The 20336-nt window shown below is 39.6% G+C and overlaps 1 protein-coding gene across 2 annotated transcripts in view; it reads left to right on the top strand.

Moving 5' to 3' along the window:
* The window catches only part of camkmt (calmodulin-lysine N-methyltransferase), a 121242-nt gene that overhangs the window by 87884 nt on the left and 13022 nt on the right, over window positions 1–20336 (top strand). The window contains exons 7-10 of one of the 2 annotated variants that reach the window (XM_030747477.1): window positions 4030–4096; window positions 6481–6555; window positions 15735–15798; window positions 19111–19215. In XM_030747477.1, the coding sequence (XP_030603337.1) occupies window positions 4030–4096; window positions 6481–6555; window positions 15735–15798; window positions 19111–19215 (311 nt within the window). Of the gene's footprint in view, window positions 1–4029; window positions 4097–6480; window positions 6556–15734; window positions 15799–19083; window positions 19216–20336 lie in introns of both variants that reach the window. The other variant, XM_030747478.1, reaches the window with a different exon arrangement.

The raw sequence follows: 20336 nt of genomic DNA, 5'->3' as shown, positions 1-20336 counted from the left end.
ATAAATTCACATGATATGTATGGATATGTGACGTTTTCATATATTTAAAACACCAATTTTATGAAGAGTTTTTTTGTTTTTTGTTTTTTTAACCCTTTATCGGTGAGGAGCAATATGTGGTAATAATTTTTCATAAAGATGAAAAATTCAGAAAAACTCCAAAAAGTAAAAAGTATTTCTATGACTGTCCTATAAAGAAAAAAAAAAATTCTGTATGTAAATAACAGAAACATGTAAATAATACATACACCACAAACAGTCATTCGGCCTATCCTCTAAAACAGCTTCCACAAAAATGGAACATTATAGTTGTGTACCTACTAAACTGGCAGCTGAGTTTATTTGTGCACCAATTACATAACTGTAGTTCATTAAATACTGAGTCACAAAGTTTCTGCTTAAAACATTGCACCAGTTGTTATTACCAATTAAATACTGAAAACATCCTAATCAGCATGCTGCAATCTAAGCCATCATTAATGCTAATGAAATATTCTAGTATTTTAATTTCTTCCATGCTGTGCAATCAAGACAAATTTTTTTATTGGATGCATTTACCACTGGCCCTACTGCAGCTATGAAGTGACTTTTTGAGGCAGCATCACAAAAGGAAACGAGCGTGCCGTATCCTTCGTTTTTCCATCCTTGAAATCAGAGATTGGATTCTAGTGTGGAAGAATAGCCATCTACCTCTTTTATCTTTAGGCAAAGGCAGCAGATGGGGCACCCACAGTGACAAATACCCAGCACTACTGCTCAAAATGGCATCTACCAATCCTAGCTGCCCACAACACCAAGTTAAGAGCACAGTAATTGCCATCCTGTCAGAATTTGTTTAAGACTTCATCTAATGTAAGGCTAGGGTTAGGGCTTGATGAGCATTTTAGAAGCAGGAACAATCAAGGTTTGTTTAAAATGTTTCTTTGTGTGTGCATGTGTGCGTGTGCGTGTGCGTGTGCGTGTGTGTGTGTGTGTGTGTGTGTGTGTGTGTGTGTGTGTGTGGTGAAGATTTAGGCCTATAATTAAGTTCTTAGCACAAATCTTTAGGTGAGTTTTTTTGGCAACATTTGTTCGCTGAGTGGGTTATTGATCAACTCTGTCAGTTTACAAACCGTCTTGCTCTTCTTTTCTACTCTATATTTACACTTCTCCCTCTCTAATCTCCTTTGTAGCCCCTTGTTTTGCCTCTTTTCTTCCATCTTCTTTCATCATTCCTGTCATTTTTCTCCCATCCTCTCAGATCTTGCTTTATTCACTGAACAACTACGCAGACAAAAAGAAGCTCTGACTCGCTACAGTTGTTTCACAAAAGCAGGAAATATAAATACACATTTCTTCCCCATTGACCGATATGGCACTTCCATATTTAGCTCTGCTTACAATATCTCTGTCTCAGCCAGCTACAATGCTTCTTTAGTGACCAAACAATAACATTATGGAGCCTGTAAAACACATGCGCACGCACACACACACACCTACACACACACACACACACAAACACACACACACTTGGGCACACAAACAATGCACCATTGACCGACTGCTTTGTTTCATAGAACAAACACATAGAGAGAATTGTAAGTGAAATCATAGTGAGAATGGATCGAACATACACTGAAAGAAAAAGGGGGGGGGGGGTTGAGAAAAACACATAATTTGTTCTGGGCTCAGCCAAATTGGCCCATTCACATACCGCAGGCACTGTGTGGTATTTCCTCTTGTAAAGGAAGCTGTTGGTCTTAGCCTTGTGCTAATGGCTACTGTTTATCTCGCATGGCATTATTGTGCCGCTAGTGTTAGAATAGAAAAAGATAAGGAATTGTGATAGGGTTCAGTTTTGTACAGTGAAATAGATGAGAAGATATGCAAGAAAGAAATGTGAACCGATGACTTTTAGATATATCTAGAGAATAGATTTTCCCCTTTTCCTTAGAAGTTGTTGACCTCATTTATAGTGCAGAATCATGCACAAAGACACACACTCTATAGAGTCGAGAGCCTCTGTTGCTGTGACCTTGAATACTCAATGCTGAAAATCAATTGAAATGTTCCATTAAGAATGATTGATGCATGCCATTGGCTGCTACTTGTCTGCTTCTAGTGATGGGAGCAAATATTCTTCCACTTTAATGTTCAATAATACTCAAATCTCTCTCTCTTTCACTTTTCCTCTTTGTATGTGTGCGTGTGTGCATTCAACTGGTGTGTGTGTGTGTGTGTGTGTGTGTGTGTGTGTGTGTGTGTGTGTGTGTGTTTGTGCATGTGCTGACCTCTCCTCTTGTGGTGTGCTGGAGATGAGATTACAGTAAGCTGCTCTGCTCTTCGCCCTGTCGTCCCTATGCATACTGCACTCATGCACAGGTGTCCTGTATGTGTTTTGCATGTTTGTGCTTGTATATGTGCGAACCTACATATTATTGTGAGTCTGTGTTCAGGAGGCCTCTTTGATTTTCAATTGACTCTCCAGCTATCAATCCATCTATCAGCTTCTCACCCATTCCTGCTCTCTCTCTCCCTCTTGCTCTCTCGGTGCTCTCTTGTCTTTGTCGATTGGATTTGTCTCAGCTCTTTGCAGGCTTTAAAGACAAGGAAATCCTAATTGAATTGCTTTGCAACTCCACAAGCCAGTGTATTAATAGACAACTTGACATCAATCACCCACCCTTTGTGTGTCTTGGTGTGTGTGTGTGTGTGCATATGAGAGGGACGGTGTGAGTTTTGTATCTGTGGTTAAAAGCCTTCCCATTGATCCAGCTACAGGCTGCTGTGATCTGCTTCTGCAGACTGGCTCTCTATCCCTGGAGATGATCTCTGCTCAGTGAAGCTTTCTCCATTTGGGGGGCTACCATATGCGGTTTTACCTAAAAAGGATCTTAGATTTTATATCCTGTTGCACCTCTTTTGCTGTGTACCACTCCAGAAACCATCAACTAAATATCTTTAAGTAGGTGGTCAGCAATAGTTTAGATCTTTGGATTATGCATTCAAGACTTTGCACATGTTTGCATTTAAAAATGCATACAGTATTGTGCAAAAGTATAATTTGCTAGAAATTCAGAAATAGGTGATGCAATTTATTGAAACGTGCAGACAAAAAAAGCTTGAAAGTGGACAGAGCCTGAACTCTCCTCGGCAGCTTTCTTGTAATTTCTTTAAGTAGTCTTCAGGAATAGTTTCTGGGTCTGGGCTCTGGGGACGCCGATCCTTGACTTATAGTTATCTATGTGTTTTTCTATCCAGGTGTGCTTTTACTGCATTGGCAATCTATTTGTTGTTATGCTGAAAAATGAAGCGGTTGCCAGTCAGACGCTTTCCAGCTGGAATTGTTGGATCAAAATCTGATGGTACTTTCTTGTGTTCAGTTTTGAGAAGATCCCCAACACCACTGGCTGAAATGCAGCCCCAACCCATGACAGAGCCTCCACCGTGTTTTACAGATGGCTGTATACACAGTTGTGCCTCTCTCCTGACCTCCTCCATACATATTGACAAAGATTTGAACCAAAATTTTCAAATTTGGAATCCTCACTTCATCAGACCTGATTTTCAGTACAGTTTTTTTTCCCAATTTGTCTTTCTTAAGAATGGCTTCTTGAAAGCCACTCTACCACTGAGGCGTCATCAAACAGTAAATGGATCAACTGAAGGGCCAGATGCATCTCTCAGGTCCTATGAAGGTCCTTTCTTATTTCTTAAGGACATGACTACGTACAGTAGATACTGTTTTTAATGCTGTAGCTATTTTTTTTTAGAGCTGCCACTTTTTCTTTTATCCTCCACTTGTCCAGTTTCTTAAAACTGTTTAAATTATTCACTGCAAATATTTCAAATTCTGCTCATATTTTAATATAAATTTGTCCTAATTGCAGTGATTTTGCACTTTTTAATTATTTTCTCCTTTATCTACTCTTAACATCTTTTTTTTTTTATATGAACTGTATGCACAGAGATTGTATCTCAAAAAACTTTCCTTGGGTTTTGGATGTAATGCAAAGTATATCTGATGAATCCTTGACTGTGGTACGCCAGATGTTCGACGGCTGGTTGAGAGAAACAGGCAAGCTGGAAAGTTTGGCTCAACATGTGTATCTTCCAGGTGAGACCATTGTTTCTTGGCTGAAGAGAGAAATATACCTTCACACATTTGTGGCCATTGTATAATGGAAATCTCGTCTATTAATTCTACATCAGAATCTTCAATAAATATGCCACTTTTTGTTAAACATTTTTATGCAGCATGGTTATTTACACACTATAATACCCTTTCTTTAAGTGCAAAATCTGTCTACGTACACGCTTGTGAGATCATTAAAGAAAAAGACCCGTTTGATAGGACTTTCTCATCCGGAAACCAATGAGAGAACTTTCCACTGCACACGTGCGCACACACAAACTCGCACCTCATATGCAAGGACGGGCTAAAACGTAGTTAATTGTTGTCCCTGCCTTAAAAAGGCTTTTTTCCATTGACTGACGATTTTGCTCCCCTACCTCTTCTCTCTCTTTCGCTGTCTCGCGCTCCTGCGCATATTTACATGAGTGGAAGATGGAGTGAAAAAGTAAACGTATAATTAGGCTACATTACTTTGATTGTTTTCTTTTCAGATTATGCCTGCTGTCATCTCTGCGCTGCAAGAGAGGGCGAAGGGCACGATGCGATTGTACAAGGGGATGGATGGGGAGGGGCATGTCGTGTGATGGTGTGTGCACATCCATGCATATGTGTGTGCGTGTATTGGGGCCTCCTGCTGTGATTTGAGATTGTGTTTCTAGCAGGGCCTAATGTTTTGTTTACTGAGTGTTAATAATGCCTAATTAATAATCCCCCAATCTGCCTGACAGTGTGAATAAGAGGGAGAGAAAATGGTGTGGAAGAAGAGATGGAGAGGAAAACGGAGCTCCTCTAACAGTGCACAGCATCAGCATATTCTTTACATGAGCTCAAAAGCAAACTGCAGCATGAAAGAAATGGCATATCAATCTCTGGTACCCGACAACAAAAACTTAATGTAAACGTCAACACAGTTAGGCAAATAGCAGTGACGAGTAATTGAGGAAATAATTATTTAAATACAGAATAAGCTCCCACAGCCTGATGATTGAGGGTGGTGGACATAGAGAAACCTGGCAAACCAGAGACCCCAGAACACTTAATGCACAAACAGCAAGATTATGATTCTCTACCATCCATTTTCTTCTGCATATCCAGTTCAGGGTCACGGCTAGAGCCTATCCCAGCTGCCATAGGGCGAGAGGTAAGGTACACCCTGGGCAGGTTGTCAGTCTGTCACAAGGCTAACACAGAGAAACAGACAACCATTCACAATCACATTCACACCTATGGTGGATTTGAACCCAGGGACTTCTGCTGTGAGGCAACAGTGCTAACCACTGTGTCACCATGCCTGTGCTGAAGTGTCTACCAAAATGTCTAAAAAAAAAAAAAAAGAAAAGAAAAAAGTGATATGTTTGTTGACCTCTGTCAGCACCATAGATGCATCAAAATATGTAAAGGTTTGGAAGAAAAAAAAGATAGAGGTAACAAGCAATGGCACTCGTTTTCCTTGGATCTGAGGATCACAATGCTTTGCAGATTTATTAGTCCAGTTATCCAAGAACAAGCCATAATTAATGATAAGTGATCCAAAAACTGACCATGCTAGCAAACAGCCAAACTATCTTCTGATAAATGACGACACTATAACCAAATCAAAACAACGTAAATGAGAATTCACCAGGGGATGACCTTCCTGGCTTGACCACCAGAAAACTGACTGGGGGAGTGAATTTAGCTAAAAACGTCACATTGACTTGTGGACTGACTTTTCAGGCTAGAAGATGACACTTCTTGTATGGAAGTCTAGTAGTGACCCTCAGTAGTATGGCACTTTAAGGTACTTTTCTTCAGCTTCAAGCTGTGATTATTGCTTTTTGAGAAGAACCCACAGAAGAATTAAAGTACTACATTAAAGTACTACATACATACATCACCCTCTTTGTATTTATAGTGGGTCTTTCTAGTGTGCATAGGGTTGGGTAGCATACATTGTGCAGCAATGTGAAAATCATTAGGTGTCATTACACTTTAGCAGTCATCGTGTTCATCAGGTAAGAAAGAGGAGAGTGTGGCTGTTGACTGGAAACCTCTATGGAGGTGGCCTTTCTGTGTGTGTGTGTGTGTGTTCACATGGTATAAATGTCAAGTGTCATGTCAGAAGCCACCCCTCTTTACCTCACAGGTGACATGTCTTCTCTTCCTGATGCGCTCTCCAAGTCTCTTCTGAAGCAGAAAAACAGTGGGGGTCAGAAAGAGAGCTGTCAGAAAGCAAGAAGCACAAAAAGAAGCAGTGAGGAAAGAAAAGGGAAAAAAAAAAAAAATAGCTTTTGCTTGGTGTGGTGTTTTATCTGCACTGGTTGTCTTCTGTCACCGTCCCTTCAGGTACTAAACTTTAGTCTCTCCTTTATGTGTGTGTGTTACAGGGTAGTAAGGTGGGACTGTGAGATGGATATTTCTGCACTGGAGGGTCACTTTGATATCATCATGTGTGCAGACTGGTAGGTTCACACACACTGAGATGCACGTACAGATCTGCGTGTGTGTTCATGACATTAATTTTCACTTCTGTGTGACAGTCCTTACATGGCCCCCCCCACCAGCTCCTGGACCTTCCCCTGTCTTGTCCACACACTCACATACACACATGCATGCATATGCTCAGACACCCGCCTGCCTCCATTTTACACCAAATTGCCTCGTTTTCTGCTTGGTGTCCCAGCAAATGGATGACTTAGGCAAATTGCAAATAATTGCATCTTGACAAGGAAGGAGACTCAGTAAGATAGAGAAAGAGTTGAGGGTGGATGGAGGGAGGAGCAGAAATGGAGATGGAAATGGAGAGATAGAGCAACATAAACATAACAATTAGCCCATCGGTCATTGAAATGTAGATCTTCAGACAAGTCAGGTATTACATCTTTTTTTTTATGCTTAAAGCAGGGGTCGGCAAAGAGAAAATCCATAAGAAGCCGTTCCAGTGTTCTTAGAGAGAACTGGACCTGTGCACCTCCTGAAAACAGACCTGGACTCTGTTTTTAGGCTTTAGAAAATTTCACCTATGGCAAGAGACCTTGGACAGGCTTTCTCAGACCAGAGCAGGTGAATAGTTCATGTTAAAGAGCATAAAGACATAAGAGAGCAGATGAAATATTCGTACACCTCTGGTGGAAGGGGAGTGCTAGATTTTCTGCCTGCTGTTGCTTTAACTGCATATTGTGATGTACAATACATCATGCTGATGCACCACACACAGACATCCTTGAAGAAATGTCAAGAAAGTTGAGTGTCATTTGAGAAAGAACTATTCTCTCCAAATTAACTATTTTTTTTGCCTTTAGTGTAAAATGCCATTTTATATTCTTTGACATAAAGAAGAATAAAAGTTGTACCAGCCAACCTACGTAGAGTCTTGCTCTTCAACACAAGATTCATGATCAGAATCTTTAGCTGAGAACTTAAAATGTCTGACAAAGTGTCATCATTTGGAGTATCCAGCCTTCTTGGAGTCTCTGTGTAGCATCCCACCAAGGTACTTCAGTACTCATGTTGGCAATGAAGTAAAATCTATTCGAGGGTAACACATACAGCTGCACTTGTTGCAGTGGCAACCCAACCTTTTTTAGTGGTAAAGTAAGCCACTAGTAAGCCAGTAAGCATTTTGGAGACAAAGATTTAGAGGCAAGGCTGAAAAGGTTTAGACATGAACAGGGAAGAGATAGTGGATATATTGGACAAAGGATGATGAATAGGGAGCTGCCAGGTAGGAGGAAAAGAGGAAGATCAGAGAAAATTCATGGATGTATTGAAGGAGGATATGCAGAGTGTTGGTGTGACAGAAGAGGATGCTAGGGACAGGGTGAGATGGAGGCAGGTGATTGGGTGTGACGACCCCTAAAGGGAACAGCCAAAAGAAGAAGATGATGTCCTATTCTTGTTAGGCAGTTGCACATGTTTCCTTTTTTCCAGCTTTTTTTTTTTCATATTGTTCAACCACATAGACAAAATAGATCTTGCTGTTATTTTTAGGTGGGCTTTATAGTGCGTATGCCTGAGTGTGGTCGTGTCTCTATACCCGTGATCATCACAAGATTTATTCTGAGATCTTGACAGTGTCTGAATATAATGGGGTGTTTTGAATGACGTGCCTCCCCAGTGTCCAAGTTTAGAACTGTACCAAAGGACTGAAAGATTTTTTTTAAAAGCTCCACTTGTATTATACTCTTCAGTGTCCCTGAGAGTGCTCAGTGATTCTAAGAAGACTCTGGAAACTGTCCTGTTTGTGGAATAGTACACTAGCTCCTGCTTTGGGACTATGAAATCTTTGCAGGTGGATAAATGACATTTACCTTCCACCACTCCTGCACACTTACTTACACACACTCGCATACAAACATACACTAAAAAGATGGACGTTCTGTTGGTCGAAGCCAAATCACTTTGACTTCTTCATCTTGTGTATAGTGCGTGTTTATCTGTCTGCACAAGTGTGTGCACGTGTGCTAAGTGCAGCATTAGCAAACAGCATTTTCATTATTTTAATGTCACAGTCATTATGAATAATAGCCAGGTATAACACCCAGAGAGAGAAAAAGAGCAGGCAGCTAATAGAGGATATTTTACAGCGAACTAGTGCATATGCATGTGTGTGTGTGACAGTTAGAAGCATGCAACGTGAGAACAGAGTAAATTACATGCAAAGTTTTGATATCGCAGGTTCTTTTCTTTAGATTTATGCTGTAGTTGTGAGTCTGTGCATGTGTGTGCATGTGCTGCAAGATGTTTCTCTGTGTGGCGTCATTTTTTTTCTTAAGTGTATGCAGTGAGCGATTGTGTGATAATTGCAGTGGCGATGGTTGAAGAGTGATGGCTGACCAATTAACAGGCACGTCATTGTGATGATCACCTGTGAAAAGGTCAACAATGCAACTTCCACTCCATTAATTATAGCTCCTACTGGTATCAGAGGGACCACTGCTGAGAAGACAGGAGAGAACAGAGGAGATGAAGAGGGAAGGAAAAGAACAGAGTGGGATCTATCTATAACTTATTTGCATATCCTGCTCATCCCGGGGGTATTATCTAAATTTTACCATTAGAGATGGGCCATATGTTTGACACCCCTGAGCTACACAATAGGTTAGTATACTCTGTGTTGTATAAAACAGGCATAAAATATAAAGCAGTGGCAGCCAGTTGCAATAGCTTTTGATGTTCCTGAGGTTACGTCACAAAATCTGGATAACATATTTAGGTACTAAAATCTTTCTATTTCAATAAATAAATCACATTTTGACTGCCAAAAAAATGAACATGCGCCTCTAATTAACTTTTCATGATGCGTGACTTTGAACCTGGTGATTTAAAAAAAATGGAAGACCAATAGCATAAGGCACACAACTAGAAAGAGCAGACTGGACTGCATAACTGTGAGTAAAAGGTCAGGAGTTCTATGAAGTGTTAGGTAATCTGGAATGCTGCATATGATGAAAAAACTGAGTTAATACAAAGATAAAAGACAGGAGATGGTTGCAAGTCTGAAGTTTACTGAATGTTTTGAGGGACGTCTTTCAGCAGATGATCTAGCTATAAGAAAAGTCTGTAAATATGAAATCTTACCCTTAAAGTACAGTTCTTCCTCTTGCGTCACCACTTCAAGCTATCATTTGAATTGGCTTAAATGAAAAAGGCTTTGTAGAGTATACAGTACATCTGTGAAAGAAGGAAGAATGGTGAGACCAATATAGGAAAAATCAAAGCGGTTAAAGAGGAAAAACAGTTCTAAGGATTACATTCAGTTCATATTTATGAGCCAATTTTGGTCAAATATAAAAGTCTTATGTGGAAACTTTCAATCGCATACACTGAGACGGGAAATTTCAGTGCTCCAGGAAGCAGCATGTGCGGATATAGTGTTGTGTGCCTCCTCACATTTGTGTTTGTGTTTCTCTGGCAGGCAGAGAGAGAGGGATTCCTGCAGTGGGCATGAGGGTGGCAGAGAATCTTTGGCTGGGATGTTGGCATGTCTGCTTTCTCCAAAAGCTGTCCATGTGTAGGGAGTGAGATAAAGCCCTGTTTATGTGTGTGTGGCAGAGAGTTTGTGCAAGTTTGTGCGCCCTTCTGGTGTCTAGTATATCTATGTAATTGTCGCCTTCTGTTTATTCATACTTGCGCTCCTTATCCATACAGACCGCTTTTGCGTTTCACTTTACTGCCGATTGATATGCTGGATTGGATTACTTTAGAGACGCATTACTGGGACACGCACCCAGGACATAAATACATCTTTGTTGAAAGCTCTGTACGATGCCTTTTAATAATACCACTCTGAGCAGAAGGTCAGAAATATGTAATGGCACTATTAATGATGTTGAATCAATAAACAAGTGAGTGTTGCTTCAACATTGTGATGGATGAAAAAAAGAACATTGTTTTCACTGTTTATGAATAATGTTTTAAAAAACTCATTGTCGCATCATCTGCGGGCTTTTGCTATTCTCCGTGTGCTTAAAAACCTTTTATATTTATCTTTTACATGTCTGTATTCTATTCTATTCTTTTTCTAGTTTAGCAGTACTTTATATGCATTATGTAGGCAACTTTTAAAGCAGCGCTTTGTTTATTTTGTAGATTTTTTTGGTTGTAATTTTCTGATATTTGAATGATGCTAGGATGACCCGCTGATGTGGTGTTTAGGGCTATCCTGGGTTCAATGGCCGACTGGGGCCTTTCTGTGTGGTGTTTGCATGTTCTGGCTTCCTCCCATGGCCCAAAAAGATGCATATTAGGTTAATCCTCTATTTTGACCATCAATGTGATTATGAGCATGAAAGTTGTCGGTCTTTTTGCGTACCTCGCGTGCCGTCCCTTGACAGCTGGGACATGCTCCCCCCTGTGAACCTGAATTGGATAAGCAGAAACTGCTGCGATGTTGTGTTGCTGTTTCAGTCTTAAGTAGGTTAGTGTTGTTTTCCCACATGACAGCAGTGTAGTAAGAATGAAAATCCTGGATAGCCTGTGACTAAATAATCCAAAGTAAATGACTTGAATATCCTTAAAGTACAGCTCCATTTCCAAAAAAATGTTGGCATGCTGTGTAAAATGTAAATAAAAAACAGAATGCAATGATTTGCAAATCTCATAAGCCCATATTTTATTCACATTCTAACACAGAAAACATTTAAACTGAGACTTTGTACTATTTCATGAAAAATATTTAAATTGGAGTTGGGACTGTGGCAACAAAAGGCTGGAAAAGTAAGTGGTACTAAAAGAAACAGCTGGAGGAGCATTTTGCAGGTAATTAGGTTAATTGGCAACATGTCGGTAACATGATTGGGTATAAAAACAGCATCTTAGAGAGGCAGAGTTTCTCAGAAGTAAAGATAAGTAGAGGTTCACCAATCTGCAAAAAAACTGAGCTTGGGTTCAGGAACAATCCCAGATATCACTGTCCATCCACAAATGCAGGTTAAAGCTCTATCATGTAAAGAAGAAGCCATATGTTGCCATGATCCAGAAATGCTGCCTTGTTCTTTGGGCCCAAAGTTCATTTAAAATAGACTGATGCAAAGTAGAAAACTGTCCTGTGGTCAGACCAAATTAAATTTGAAATTATCTTTGGAAAACAGACTTAAGAGGAGAGGGACCATCCAGCTTGTTATCAGGACTCAGTTCAAAAGCTAGCATCTCTGATGGTATCACTGCCTATGAAATTGGCATCTTAAACATCTGGAAAGGCACCATCAAGGCTGAAAGGTATATGCAGGTTTTAGAGCAACCTGCGCTCCCATCCAGATGATGTCTTTTTTTCATGGAAGGCCTTGCATATTTCAGCAAGACAATGCTAAACCGTGTACTGCATCTATTACAACAGCATGGCTTCCTAGTAGAAGAATCCGGATGCTGAACTGGTCTCTCTGCAGTCCAGACCTTTCACCAACTGAAAACATCTGGCACCTCATGAAACAAAAAAGTTCGAGAAAAAAATACCCAGGACAGTTGAGCAGCCAGAATCACATATTAGACAAGAATGGGACAACATTTCTCTTCCAAATTCCAGTAGTTAGTCTCCTCAGTTCCCAGATGTTTATGGACTGCTGTTAAAACAAAAGGGGATGATACATAGTGGTAAACGTGGCTGTGTCCCAATTTTTTGAGACATGTCACTGGCATCAAATTCAAAAGGACCTTATTTTTTTTCTTAAAATGGTAAATTCTCTCACTTTGTTTAAACATTTCTTATGTTGTAGTGTGAATAAAATATGGGAGACTTTGAAATGATTGCATCCTGTTTTTATTTACATTTTACACAGTGTCGGAACTTTTTCAGAATTGGGATTGTAGTTTTTAAACCAAGATTGCAATACAAAAACACATTTAATCAAAATTAAAAAACAAACAGTAATCATACTGAAGAGTAGTAAACTTATGGTTTGACATTTACACCATTTAATAATAAAATGTCAGATAATACTTTCTTTAATATTCTTGTAATGTATATAAAAATATGCCCTTGCATATTAATCCTTGGGACTTAGAAAATGATGTCATTTGTTTTTAGAGTTTCACACTTGAGGCCTTGACATCATATATACACGTATGTGTATAAGCAGACAAATTTAGAATCAACACCCTATTCACACACACCCCTTTTGTCCTTTGACCTCTGGTCTGTTTTGACTAGAATTTGCTGGGCAGTACTGGGTGGGTGGGGTCATCACAAGACAATAGGCCTCTGACAGTCTGGGTTCATAAGAGGTGACCTTAAAGGGGAAGACCGCTTAATCTGTGAGTCCAAAATACTGCACCAAATCTTTAAAACAGAGAAAATGCATCCAAAGAATGGAGAAAGATTTTTAAACAAGAATGTTATTTCAGATTGTATATATTATATAGAAACTATCAATTAATTGCTTCCTTCCAAAAAAAAAACAAAAACTATTTAATACATTAATAGCACCACATGAAAAAAGAGAGACAGACTGAAGTAACTCAGAAATGCAAACAGTGCTGTAAAGGTGACTGATGTTAAGTGCAGTCAGGTTGACTTGAACCTAAGACGTCTAACAAAAAACTTTAAAATACCAAAAAAAAAAAAAAATACTGGATTTTGTTGTGTCAAGCTTAGAAAATCAATTGCAATGCCAATGTTAGCCTAATTTTAAAAAAGACTCAAAAGGCTTCAGTTACACAGGCCTAGAGATAGGTTAGCAACCACTGATCATGAGGGAAAAATATGTATTCCCTGACTAGTTGTGAGTGGCGGCTGGAGGTTGCATCTGACACCAGGTGAAATCAGTTGCAAAGACGGTGCTGCACCAAAAACCTCCTTGTGATCGCTTTGGTCAGTAGCAGATTGCTGCGGTTACCTGCAGTGCGCATGGAAGATGCTGACTTGTCTGCAAACACTCACCAAATTTGAAAAACTGCAGTGCACACCGGAAATGGAGAGCATTCGCCTTCAAAGTAAAAGTTGCGCCTTACTGCTGCAACCAACATACTTTAAAAAAGTGCAGCCTTTACTCTGAAGGCAAATCTTCTTAGTTTCTTGTTTGTGTCACGCTGTTCACAGTTGCTCCATTTATTGCTCATGCCAGCGACTGCCACAAACCTTCATAATTCCTTTTATAGGTGCCAGTAGATGACTCATTAAGGGCTTACTTTGTGCAACATATGTAGATTTATTTTTCAAGCCACAAAGTCTTTGAGGAGTTGTCATCAATAATAACCATGGCTCAATTTTTTTCAACTGTTGCCCTCTGAGTGACACCATGTCCTTCCCTTGGCCTCAGCGTGCGTGTGTATGTGTGTTTATGCATCTGTTTCAGCTGTTACCTCCACCCATCGAGCTCACTTCCTTGTTTTCCTTGCCAGTCACTTTTCCAGTGAACTGATATCTGTGGCAAAATAAACAAAGCCAAAACCTCTCACCTTTAAAACCAAATAAACTTCACACCTCCATGTAGCCCTAGAAGAATAATCATCTTTATGTTTTCACATGCTAGTTTTAGTACCAGTTTGTGGTGGCTTTTTGTATGTATCTATTTTTTTCTTAATGGAAAGAAAAAAAGGTCTTAAAAATGATTTTTAACTGATAACACAGAAATCAAGAAAATAACTGTTAATGTATGAACAGACACACATAGAGGAGATTCTGTTACCTCTCATTCCTCACAGGGACCAGAGGGTTTTGAATGAGGGAAGGTCAGAGACTGTGATTGGAAGGTTGCATCCAGATTGCCACTCCACTGGCCAGTTGGACGGATGTACAGGATTATGTCAAATCTGCACTGTATTGTTGCATTTTAGTCAAATTACTCCACTCTCATCTGTGATAATAGGTACACATGGACACAAACATGCACATACACACACTCATAATGCACTACTCCATTGCATAATGGATTGAAATTTGTCTTTGTGAGTACATAGACAGGTGTTTGAATGACTGGAGCTGATTTGGGCCTGTGTACCTGTGTTGTGTGTTCCTTTTGTTATAAATAAATCGGTTTTCACAGTTGCGTTGTGGGCACCCACTTATTTTTTTGGGGGTCTAAAAGCAGGTCTCTATTGTGTCAATCTTTAAATTTTAAGACTTCATTAAAACACACACACACACACACACCGAGCAGTGCATTAAAAACAAGAATATGAAATGTCATTTATCAAGCTTTCATTTTTTAAATTGACCTAATAATGGTTTCGTTATTTTAGAGATTATACATGCTTGAAATTTTAATATACTAGAACATCTGAAGCTAACCTCAAGCCAACAAAGATCCAAGAAACGTTCTTGCATATTGAAAGAAATTGACAATTATTTGTCATCTGCTGTCATGTACCATATGTGCAACAACTGGGCAACAAAAACTAAAATTACTTAAAAAAATAAAATAAAATAAAATCCTAGCTTCTTTCTAGCTTCCTGTTTTGGTTTGGAGGCTTTGGGGTTTTAAAAAGCAAAACAATAATAATAATAATAAAAATGAAAAAAAAGACAATGTGGACACTTAATTTTCAGTGACCAACTTCTATTAAGCAACAATGAACAATAAAAATAAATGGCAAGACTTATTTTTAAATAGCTTTTTTTGGTATGATGGCGCAGAAAAACTCACACTAAAGCGACTAAAACAATCCATGTGTTGGACATACACAAGTGTAAATACGATGCAGCAGAACATGTACTTATTACTAAATTGTGACTCACCGATTATCTTGTATTAGCATCGTTAGAGCTCAATGGTTCCTGAATAATTTAAATGTGGCGTTAATTATAATGTGTGGAGAGTTGTACACGTGGAGCACAAATACTCTAATTCACCTGTGTATGAACTGTTTCTTAAATGTACACATGCAAATTACTGTATGTGAGTGTTCAGTGCACAAACAGGCCAATTCATTTGGATTTGTGAAAGTGTGCATGTCTGCATACGCTTGTTTACTGTAGGTGATCATATCTGTGAACGTTGGATTTTCTGATGTTCTGCATTCCTCTCAGTGCTGAGGTGAAACTCGGAAACAAAAAAGGAAGAGCATCTCACTCATGCAAACTTTTTTTCTCCTCTTCCTGTTGGTGGATTTATTTGTAAACAAAAGCAAATAAATAACCTGCCGCTTTATCTCCAACTGCTATCGTATGAATGCATTCTAACCCAACTCTCCCTCTCCCTCTCAGTTTGTTTCTTGACCAGTACAGAGCCAGCCTGGTTGATGCTATAAGGAGATTACTGCAACCCAGCGTAAGTGTGTGTGCATGTGTTTGTGTTTGCCTTTGTGTGTCTACTGTATATATCTCTGCTTATCCCCTTCCTCTAAATCACCTCCCACTCTTCTCAGTCATAATTAGGCTTTGCCCAAAACCCTATAGACATTAACAGTCTGACAGGATTAATATCATGTAATGCTTTAATGCTTATTATAAGCAACTTGAATGCATCGCTCTGATCTCTGTCTCTCTCTTTCCTTCCCCTCCCTTAATCATAAATCCGAGGCAACTTCTCCCTTTTGGCCTCGCGATAAGACCCCTCGCTGTGACAGCCAAAGCAAATGGGGGGGAAAAAAGCAAAAGGCTGGAAGAGATAGGGTTGAGATTTCTATTCATCTGAGGGAAGAGGGGTGCGTTTTAAGTACAGAGGCCAGACTGTTAGGAGGAATATCTGTTTATGAAAAAGAGGTGAAAATGGCACCAAAGGGAAGAATGAGAAGGGTGACGACACAGAAAGGGAAGAATGAGGAGGGAGAGAGAGCGAGGAATGGGAATGATGAGGATATAGTGCTAAGAACAGATGGAGACTAGACTAGAAAATGTGGGTATAGTGGGTTAAAAAAAATCCCAATATGAATATTTTAAAACTGGCCATCACAGACATTCTATTAAAAACATGTTGTTAAAAATAATGATCAAATATTAAAACAAGTATATTAAATTTAATCTACAAAACTGGCTGTGAACTGACTACTTTTTACTGAAGAAATGGACCTGCCTGAATGATCTAAGGTTAATCTAAATGCCAGTAAAAGCGCAGTGTCTCAAATAAGATCAGAATCACTTACATTTTACTGGATTTGGGGCTAAAATCTCAATGCACTATATTGCCAAAAGTATTCAGTCATCTGCCTTCACACGCATATGAACTTGAGTGACATCCCATTCTTAATCCATAGGGTTTAATATGACGTCAGCCCACCCTTTGCAGCTATAACAGCTTCAACTCTTCTGGGAAGGCTTTCCACAAGGTTTAGAAGTGTGGTCAGACACTGATGTTGGACGAGAAGGCCTGGCTCGCAGTCTCCACGCTAATTCACCCCAAAGGTGCTCTATCGGGTTGAGGTCAGGACTCTGTGCAGACCAGTCAAGTTCTTCAACACCAAACTTGCTCATCCATGTCTTTATGGTCACTGCTTTGTGCACTGGTGCGCAGTCATATTGGAACAGGAAGGGGCCATCCCCAAACTGTTCCCACAAAGCTGGGAGCATGAACTGTCCAAAATGTTTTGGTATGCTGAAGCATTAAGAGTTTTTTTTTTCACTGGAACTAAGGGGCCGAGCCCATCTCCTGAAAAACAACCCCACACCATAATCCCCGCTACACCAAACTTTACACTTGCACAATGCAGTCAGACAAGTGCTGTTCTCCTGGCAACTGCCAAACCCAGATGGAGAAGCTTGAGTCATCACTCCAGAGAACATGTCTCCACTTCTCTAGAGTCTAGTGGTGACGTGCTTCACACCTTGCATTGCGCTTGGTGATGTAAGGCTTGGATGCAGCTGCTCGGCCACGGAAACCTATTCCATGGAGCTCTCTATGCACTGTTCTTGAGCTAATCTGAAGACCACATGAAATTTGGAGGCCTGTAGAGATTGACTGTGCAGAAAGTTGACGACCTGTGCTAACTATGTGCGTCAGCATCTGCTGACCCCGCTCTGTCATTTTATGTGGCATAGCACTTCGTGATTGAGTTGGTGTCATTCCCAATCGCTTCCAGTTTGTTGTAATACCACCAACAGTTGACTGTGGAATATTTAATAGCAAGGAAATTTCATGACCGGACTTGTTGCACAGATGGCATCCTATCACGTTGGAATTCACTGAGCTCCTGAGAGCGACCCATTTTTTTACAAATGTTTGTAGAAGCAGTCTGCATGCCTAGGTGCTTGCTTTTATACACCTGTGGCCATGGAAGTGATTGGAATACCTGAATTCAATGATTTGGATGGGCGAGTGAATACTTTTGGAAATATAGTGTACCTTAAAAAAATATCTTCATTGCTAGTTACCACCAGAGGTATATACAAACCCATATGTTTTGCAGTTTTGGCCAAGTAACCTTAAAAATCTAGTTTCTTTATTACCTCTCTTGCAAACAACTGAGGTCCTCACAGCGACAGAAAGATTATATTATCAGCATTAGATTCAAGTCGTTTCCACCAGTGTCACACCTTTCTTCAGTTGACATTTTAGACAATGACATGCAGCCTGAACGCTTGTCTTGGTCGCAGTTGAATGTAGAAGCTGCTGTAGACTAAAGCTGAATGCTGTCAAATGAGAGATGTGACATCTGGCCATTGTTGTACATCTGTGTTAAGTCTCTCTTCATGTGTCTCTCTCTTTAATCCAATGGAGATAATTCAGGGGCTAATATGATTTGAGTGTCGGCCATCAGACTGACGCTGCCACAACAAGCTTTGCCAAATGTTTAATAATTTGCTAAGCTGATTAAACAATTAACAAAGCAATTAATTCTCCCATCTAATGGCACTAATTTGTTGTTTCTGACAAAGGTGGTCCATCCGGTGGGCTGGATCCTCTTAATCAGCTGATTAATGTTGGGAGGAATTTTGTCTGTTTGTTTGCGTTTGCTGTTTTTTTTTTGTTTTTTTTTTTAAAGACAGGAGAAATGCTACTGGATATACAGATGAAAAATCATCTGTCGGGCTCAGTGATCCTGCTGTTTTTTGCTGCCTTTGTGTTCTTTAGCTTGTGTTGTGTCATTGTGCATTTCACTGTGTGTATTTCAGTACGTGTGTGATTGCGTGAGCATCCTTCTTTGCACTGTTTAATTAAAACAATAATAACACGATCGACATGAAATAAAACTGAAAGCTGAAGGATTTCAAAGAAACTTTGAACCTGTTGGTAATCCTCTTAGTATACGCAGGATGTCTGTTGTACATGTGCGCGCACACACACACACACACACATGCACACACACACACACAAGCGCACACACACTTTTTCTTTCTCGCTGTCTTTCTCACACACAGACACGCCAACACATAATCACATACTCAAGTAGACAAATTCACACCTTTATATTTGTGCTCACATTTTTTCTGGGTTTATTGGATTAGAAGAGCTTTAACTTTCAGTTTTTAGTTTATCATCTAAATTGTACCTTGTAAAAGACGTACAAGCAACTACCTCTATTTCTATGTGTCTTTGTGAAAACTAAACAACAACTAAAGGTGTGATAACACGTGTGACGTACTCCAGAAATATACTCCAAACTTGTTTTCTGCCCAGGGCATGGCGTTGGTGTTTGCTCCTCAGCGAGGTGAAACTCTAAGACTGTTTTGTCAGCTGGCCCAGCAAGCTGGATTTTGCATCACTCAATACCAGCAGTATGATGCTCAGGTCTGGGACATCCACTTGAAGGTAAGAAACGTGTCCATGAATGGGAAAACCGCATTTATTCAACATGATTCCGAAGCAACAAATCCTGTGAAAATATACACTAGAATTATTTACTGTTATGCTAAAAGCAGTGGTTCTTACATCCAGGCTGGATGCTCATAGAATTTGGTATTTGGTATATAAGTTGTTTTCTCACCATAACTGTGTTTTACATTTTTATAGTTTATGCTGGAGTTGCACATCAAAGGACTGAAACTGTGAATTTACTGTGTTTATAAACTTACTTTTTTAACACGTCATCTACAATCTTTTGAACATATAGTATGAGCCATAGCTAAATAAATACACTTTACTTACTACTAGACACCATAGACTGTATATATATGTATATATATATATATATATATATATATGTATATATATGTATATATATATATATATATATATATATATAAAAATGAACCATGACATCACCTATTGGTTTGACTACTGTTTTCAGGCATTCACTTGAGGAGTTTGGCTGCTGGCATCTCCCCCTCTTCACATTAAAGCAGAAATTACATTCTTATTACATACTTACATTCAGAACCTCATAGATTTGAAACAGAAATTCCTCCACAAATACTGACGTAGTTGCTGTTAAATTGGTAAATGGACTGGTTCTTATATAGCGCTTTTCTACTCTATTTGAACACTCAAAGCACTTTATACAACATGCCTCATTCACCTATTCACACCCACTCATGCAAGCACTTTTTTCTACACCTTCACACACGTTAACACTCCAGTGACCACATCGGAGAGTAACTTGGGGTTCAGTATCTTGGGTTACTTTGGCACGCAGACTGGAGCAGCTGGGGATCAAACCACCAACCTTCTGATTAGTAGGTGACCTGCTCTGCCTCCTGAGCTAAAGCCACCCCACTGATGGTGATTTAACTACAGAATGACATAAGTGCTCTGCAGCCTTAGCTTTATATAGGAATATAGCCAGAATACAAACACTTGGCAACCACTTGAGTTGAGTCTGCTATTGAAAAGGGTTGTGTTGCAAACGAGTTGTGCTCATCGGTGCAGACTGACTCAGACTGATTGACTCCTATCTTGTCTATGCTTATAAATTAAACAGCAGTTATTTGCAA

This window comes from Archocentrus centrarchus, chromosome 15 (assembly GCF_007364275.1).
Source record: "Archocentrus centrarchus isolate MPI-CPG fArcCen1 chromosome 15, fArcCen1, whole genome shotgun sequence".
In the NCBI taxonomy this organism is placed as follows: domain Eukaryota; kingdom Metazoa; phylum Chordata; class Actinopteri; order Cichliformes; family Cichlidae; genus Archocentrus; species Archocentrus centrarchus.
This window is presented reverse-complemented; position numbering and strand designations above follow the sequence as displayed.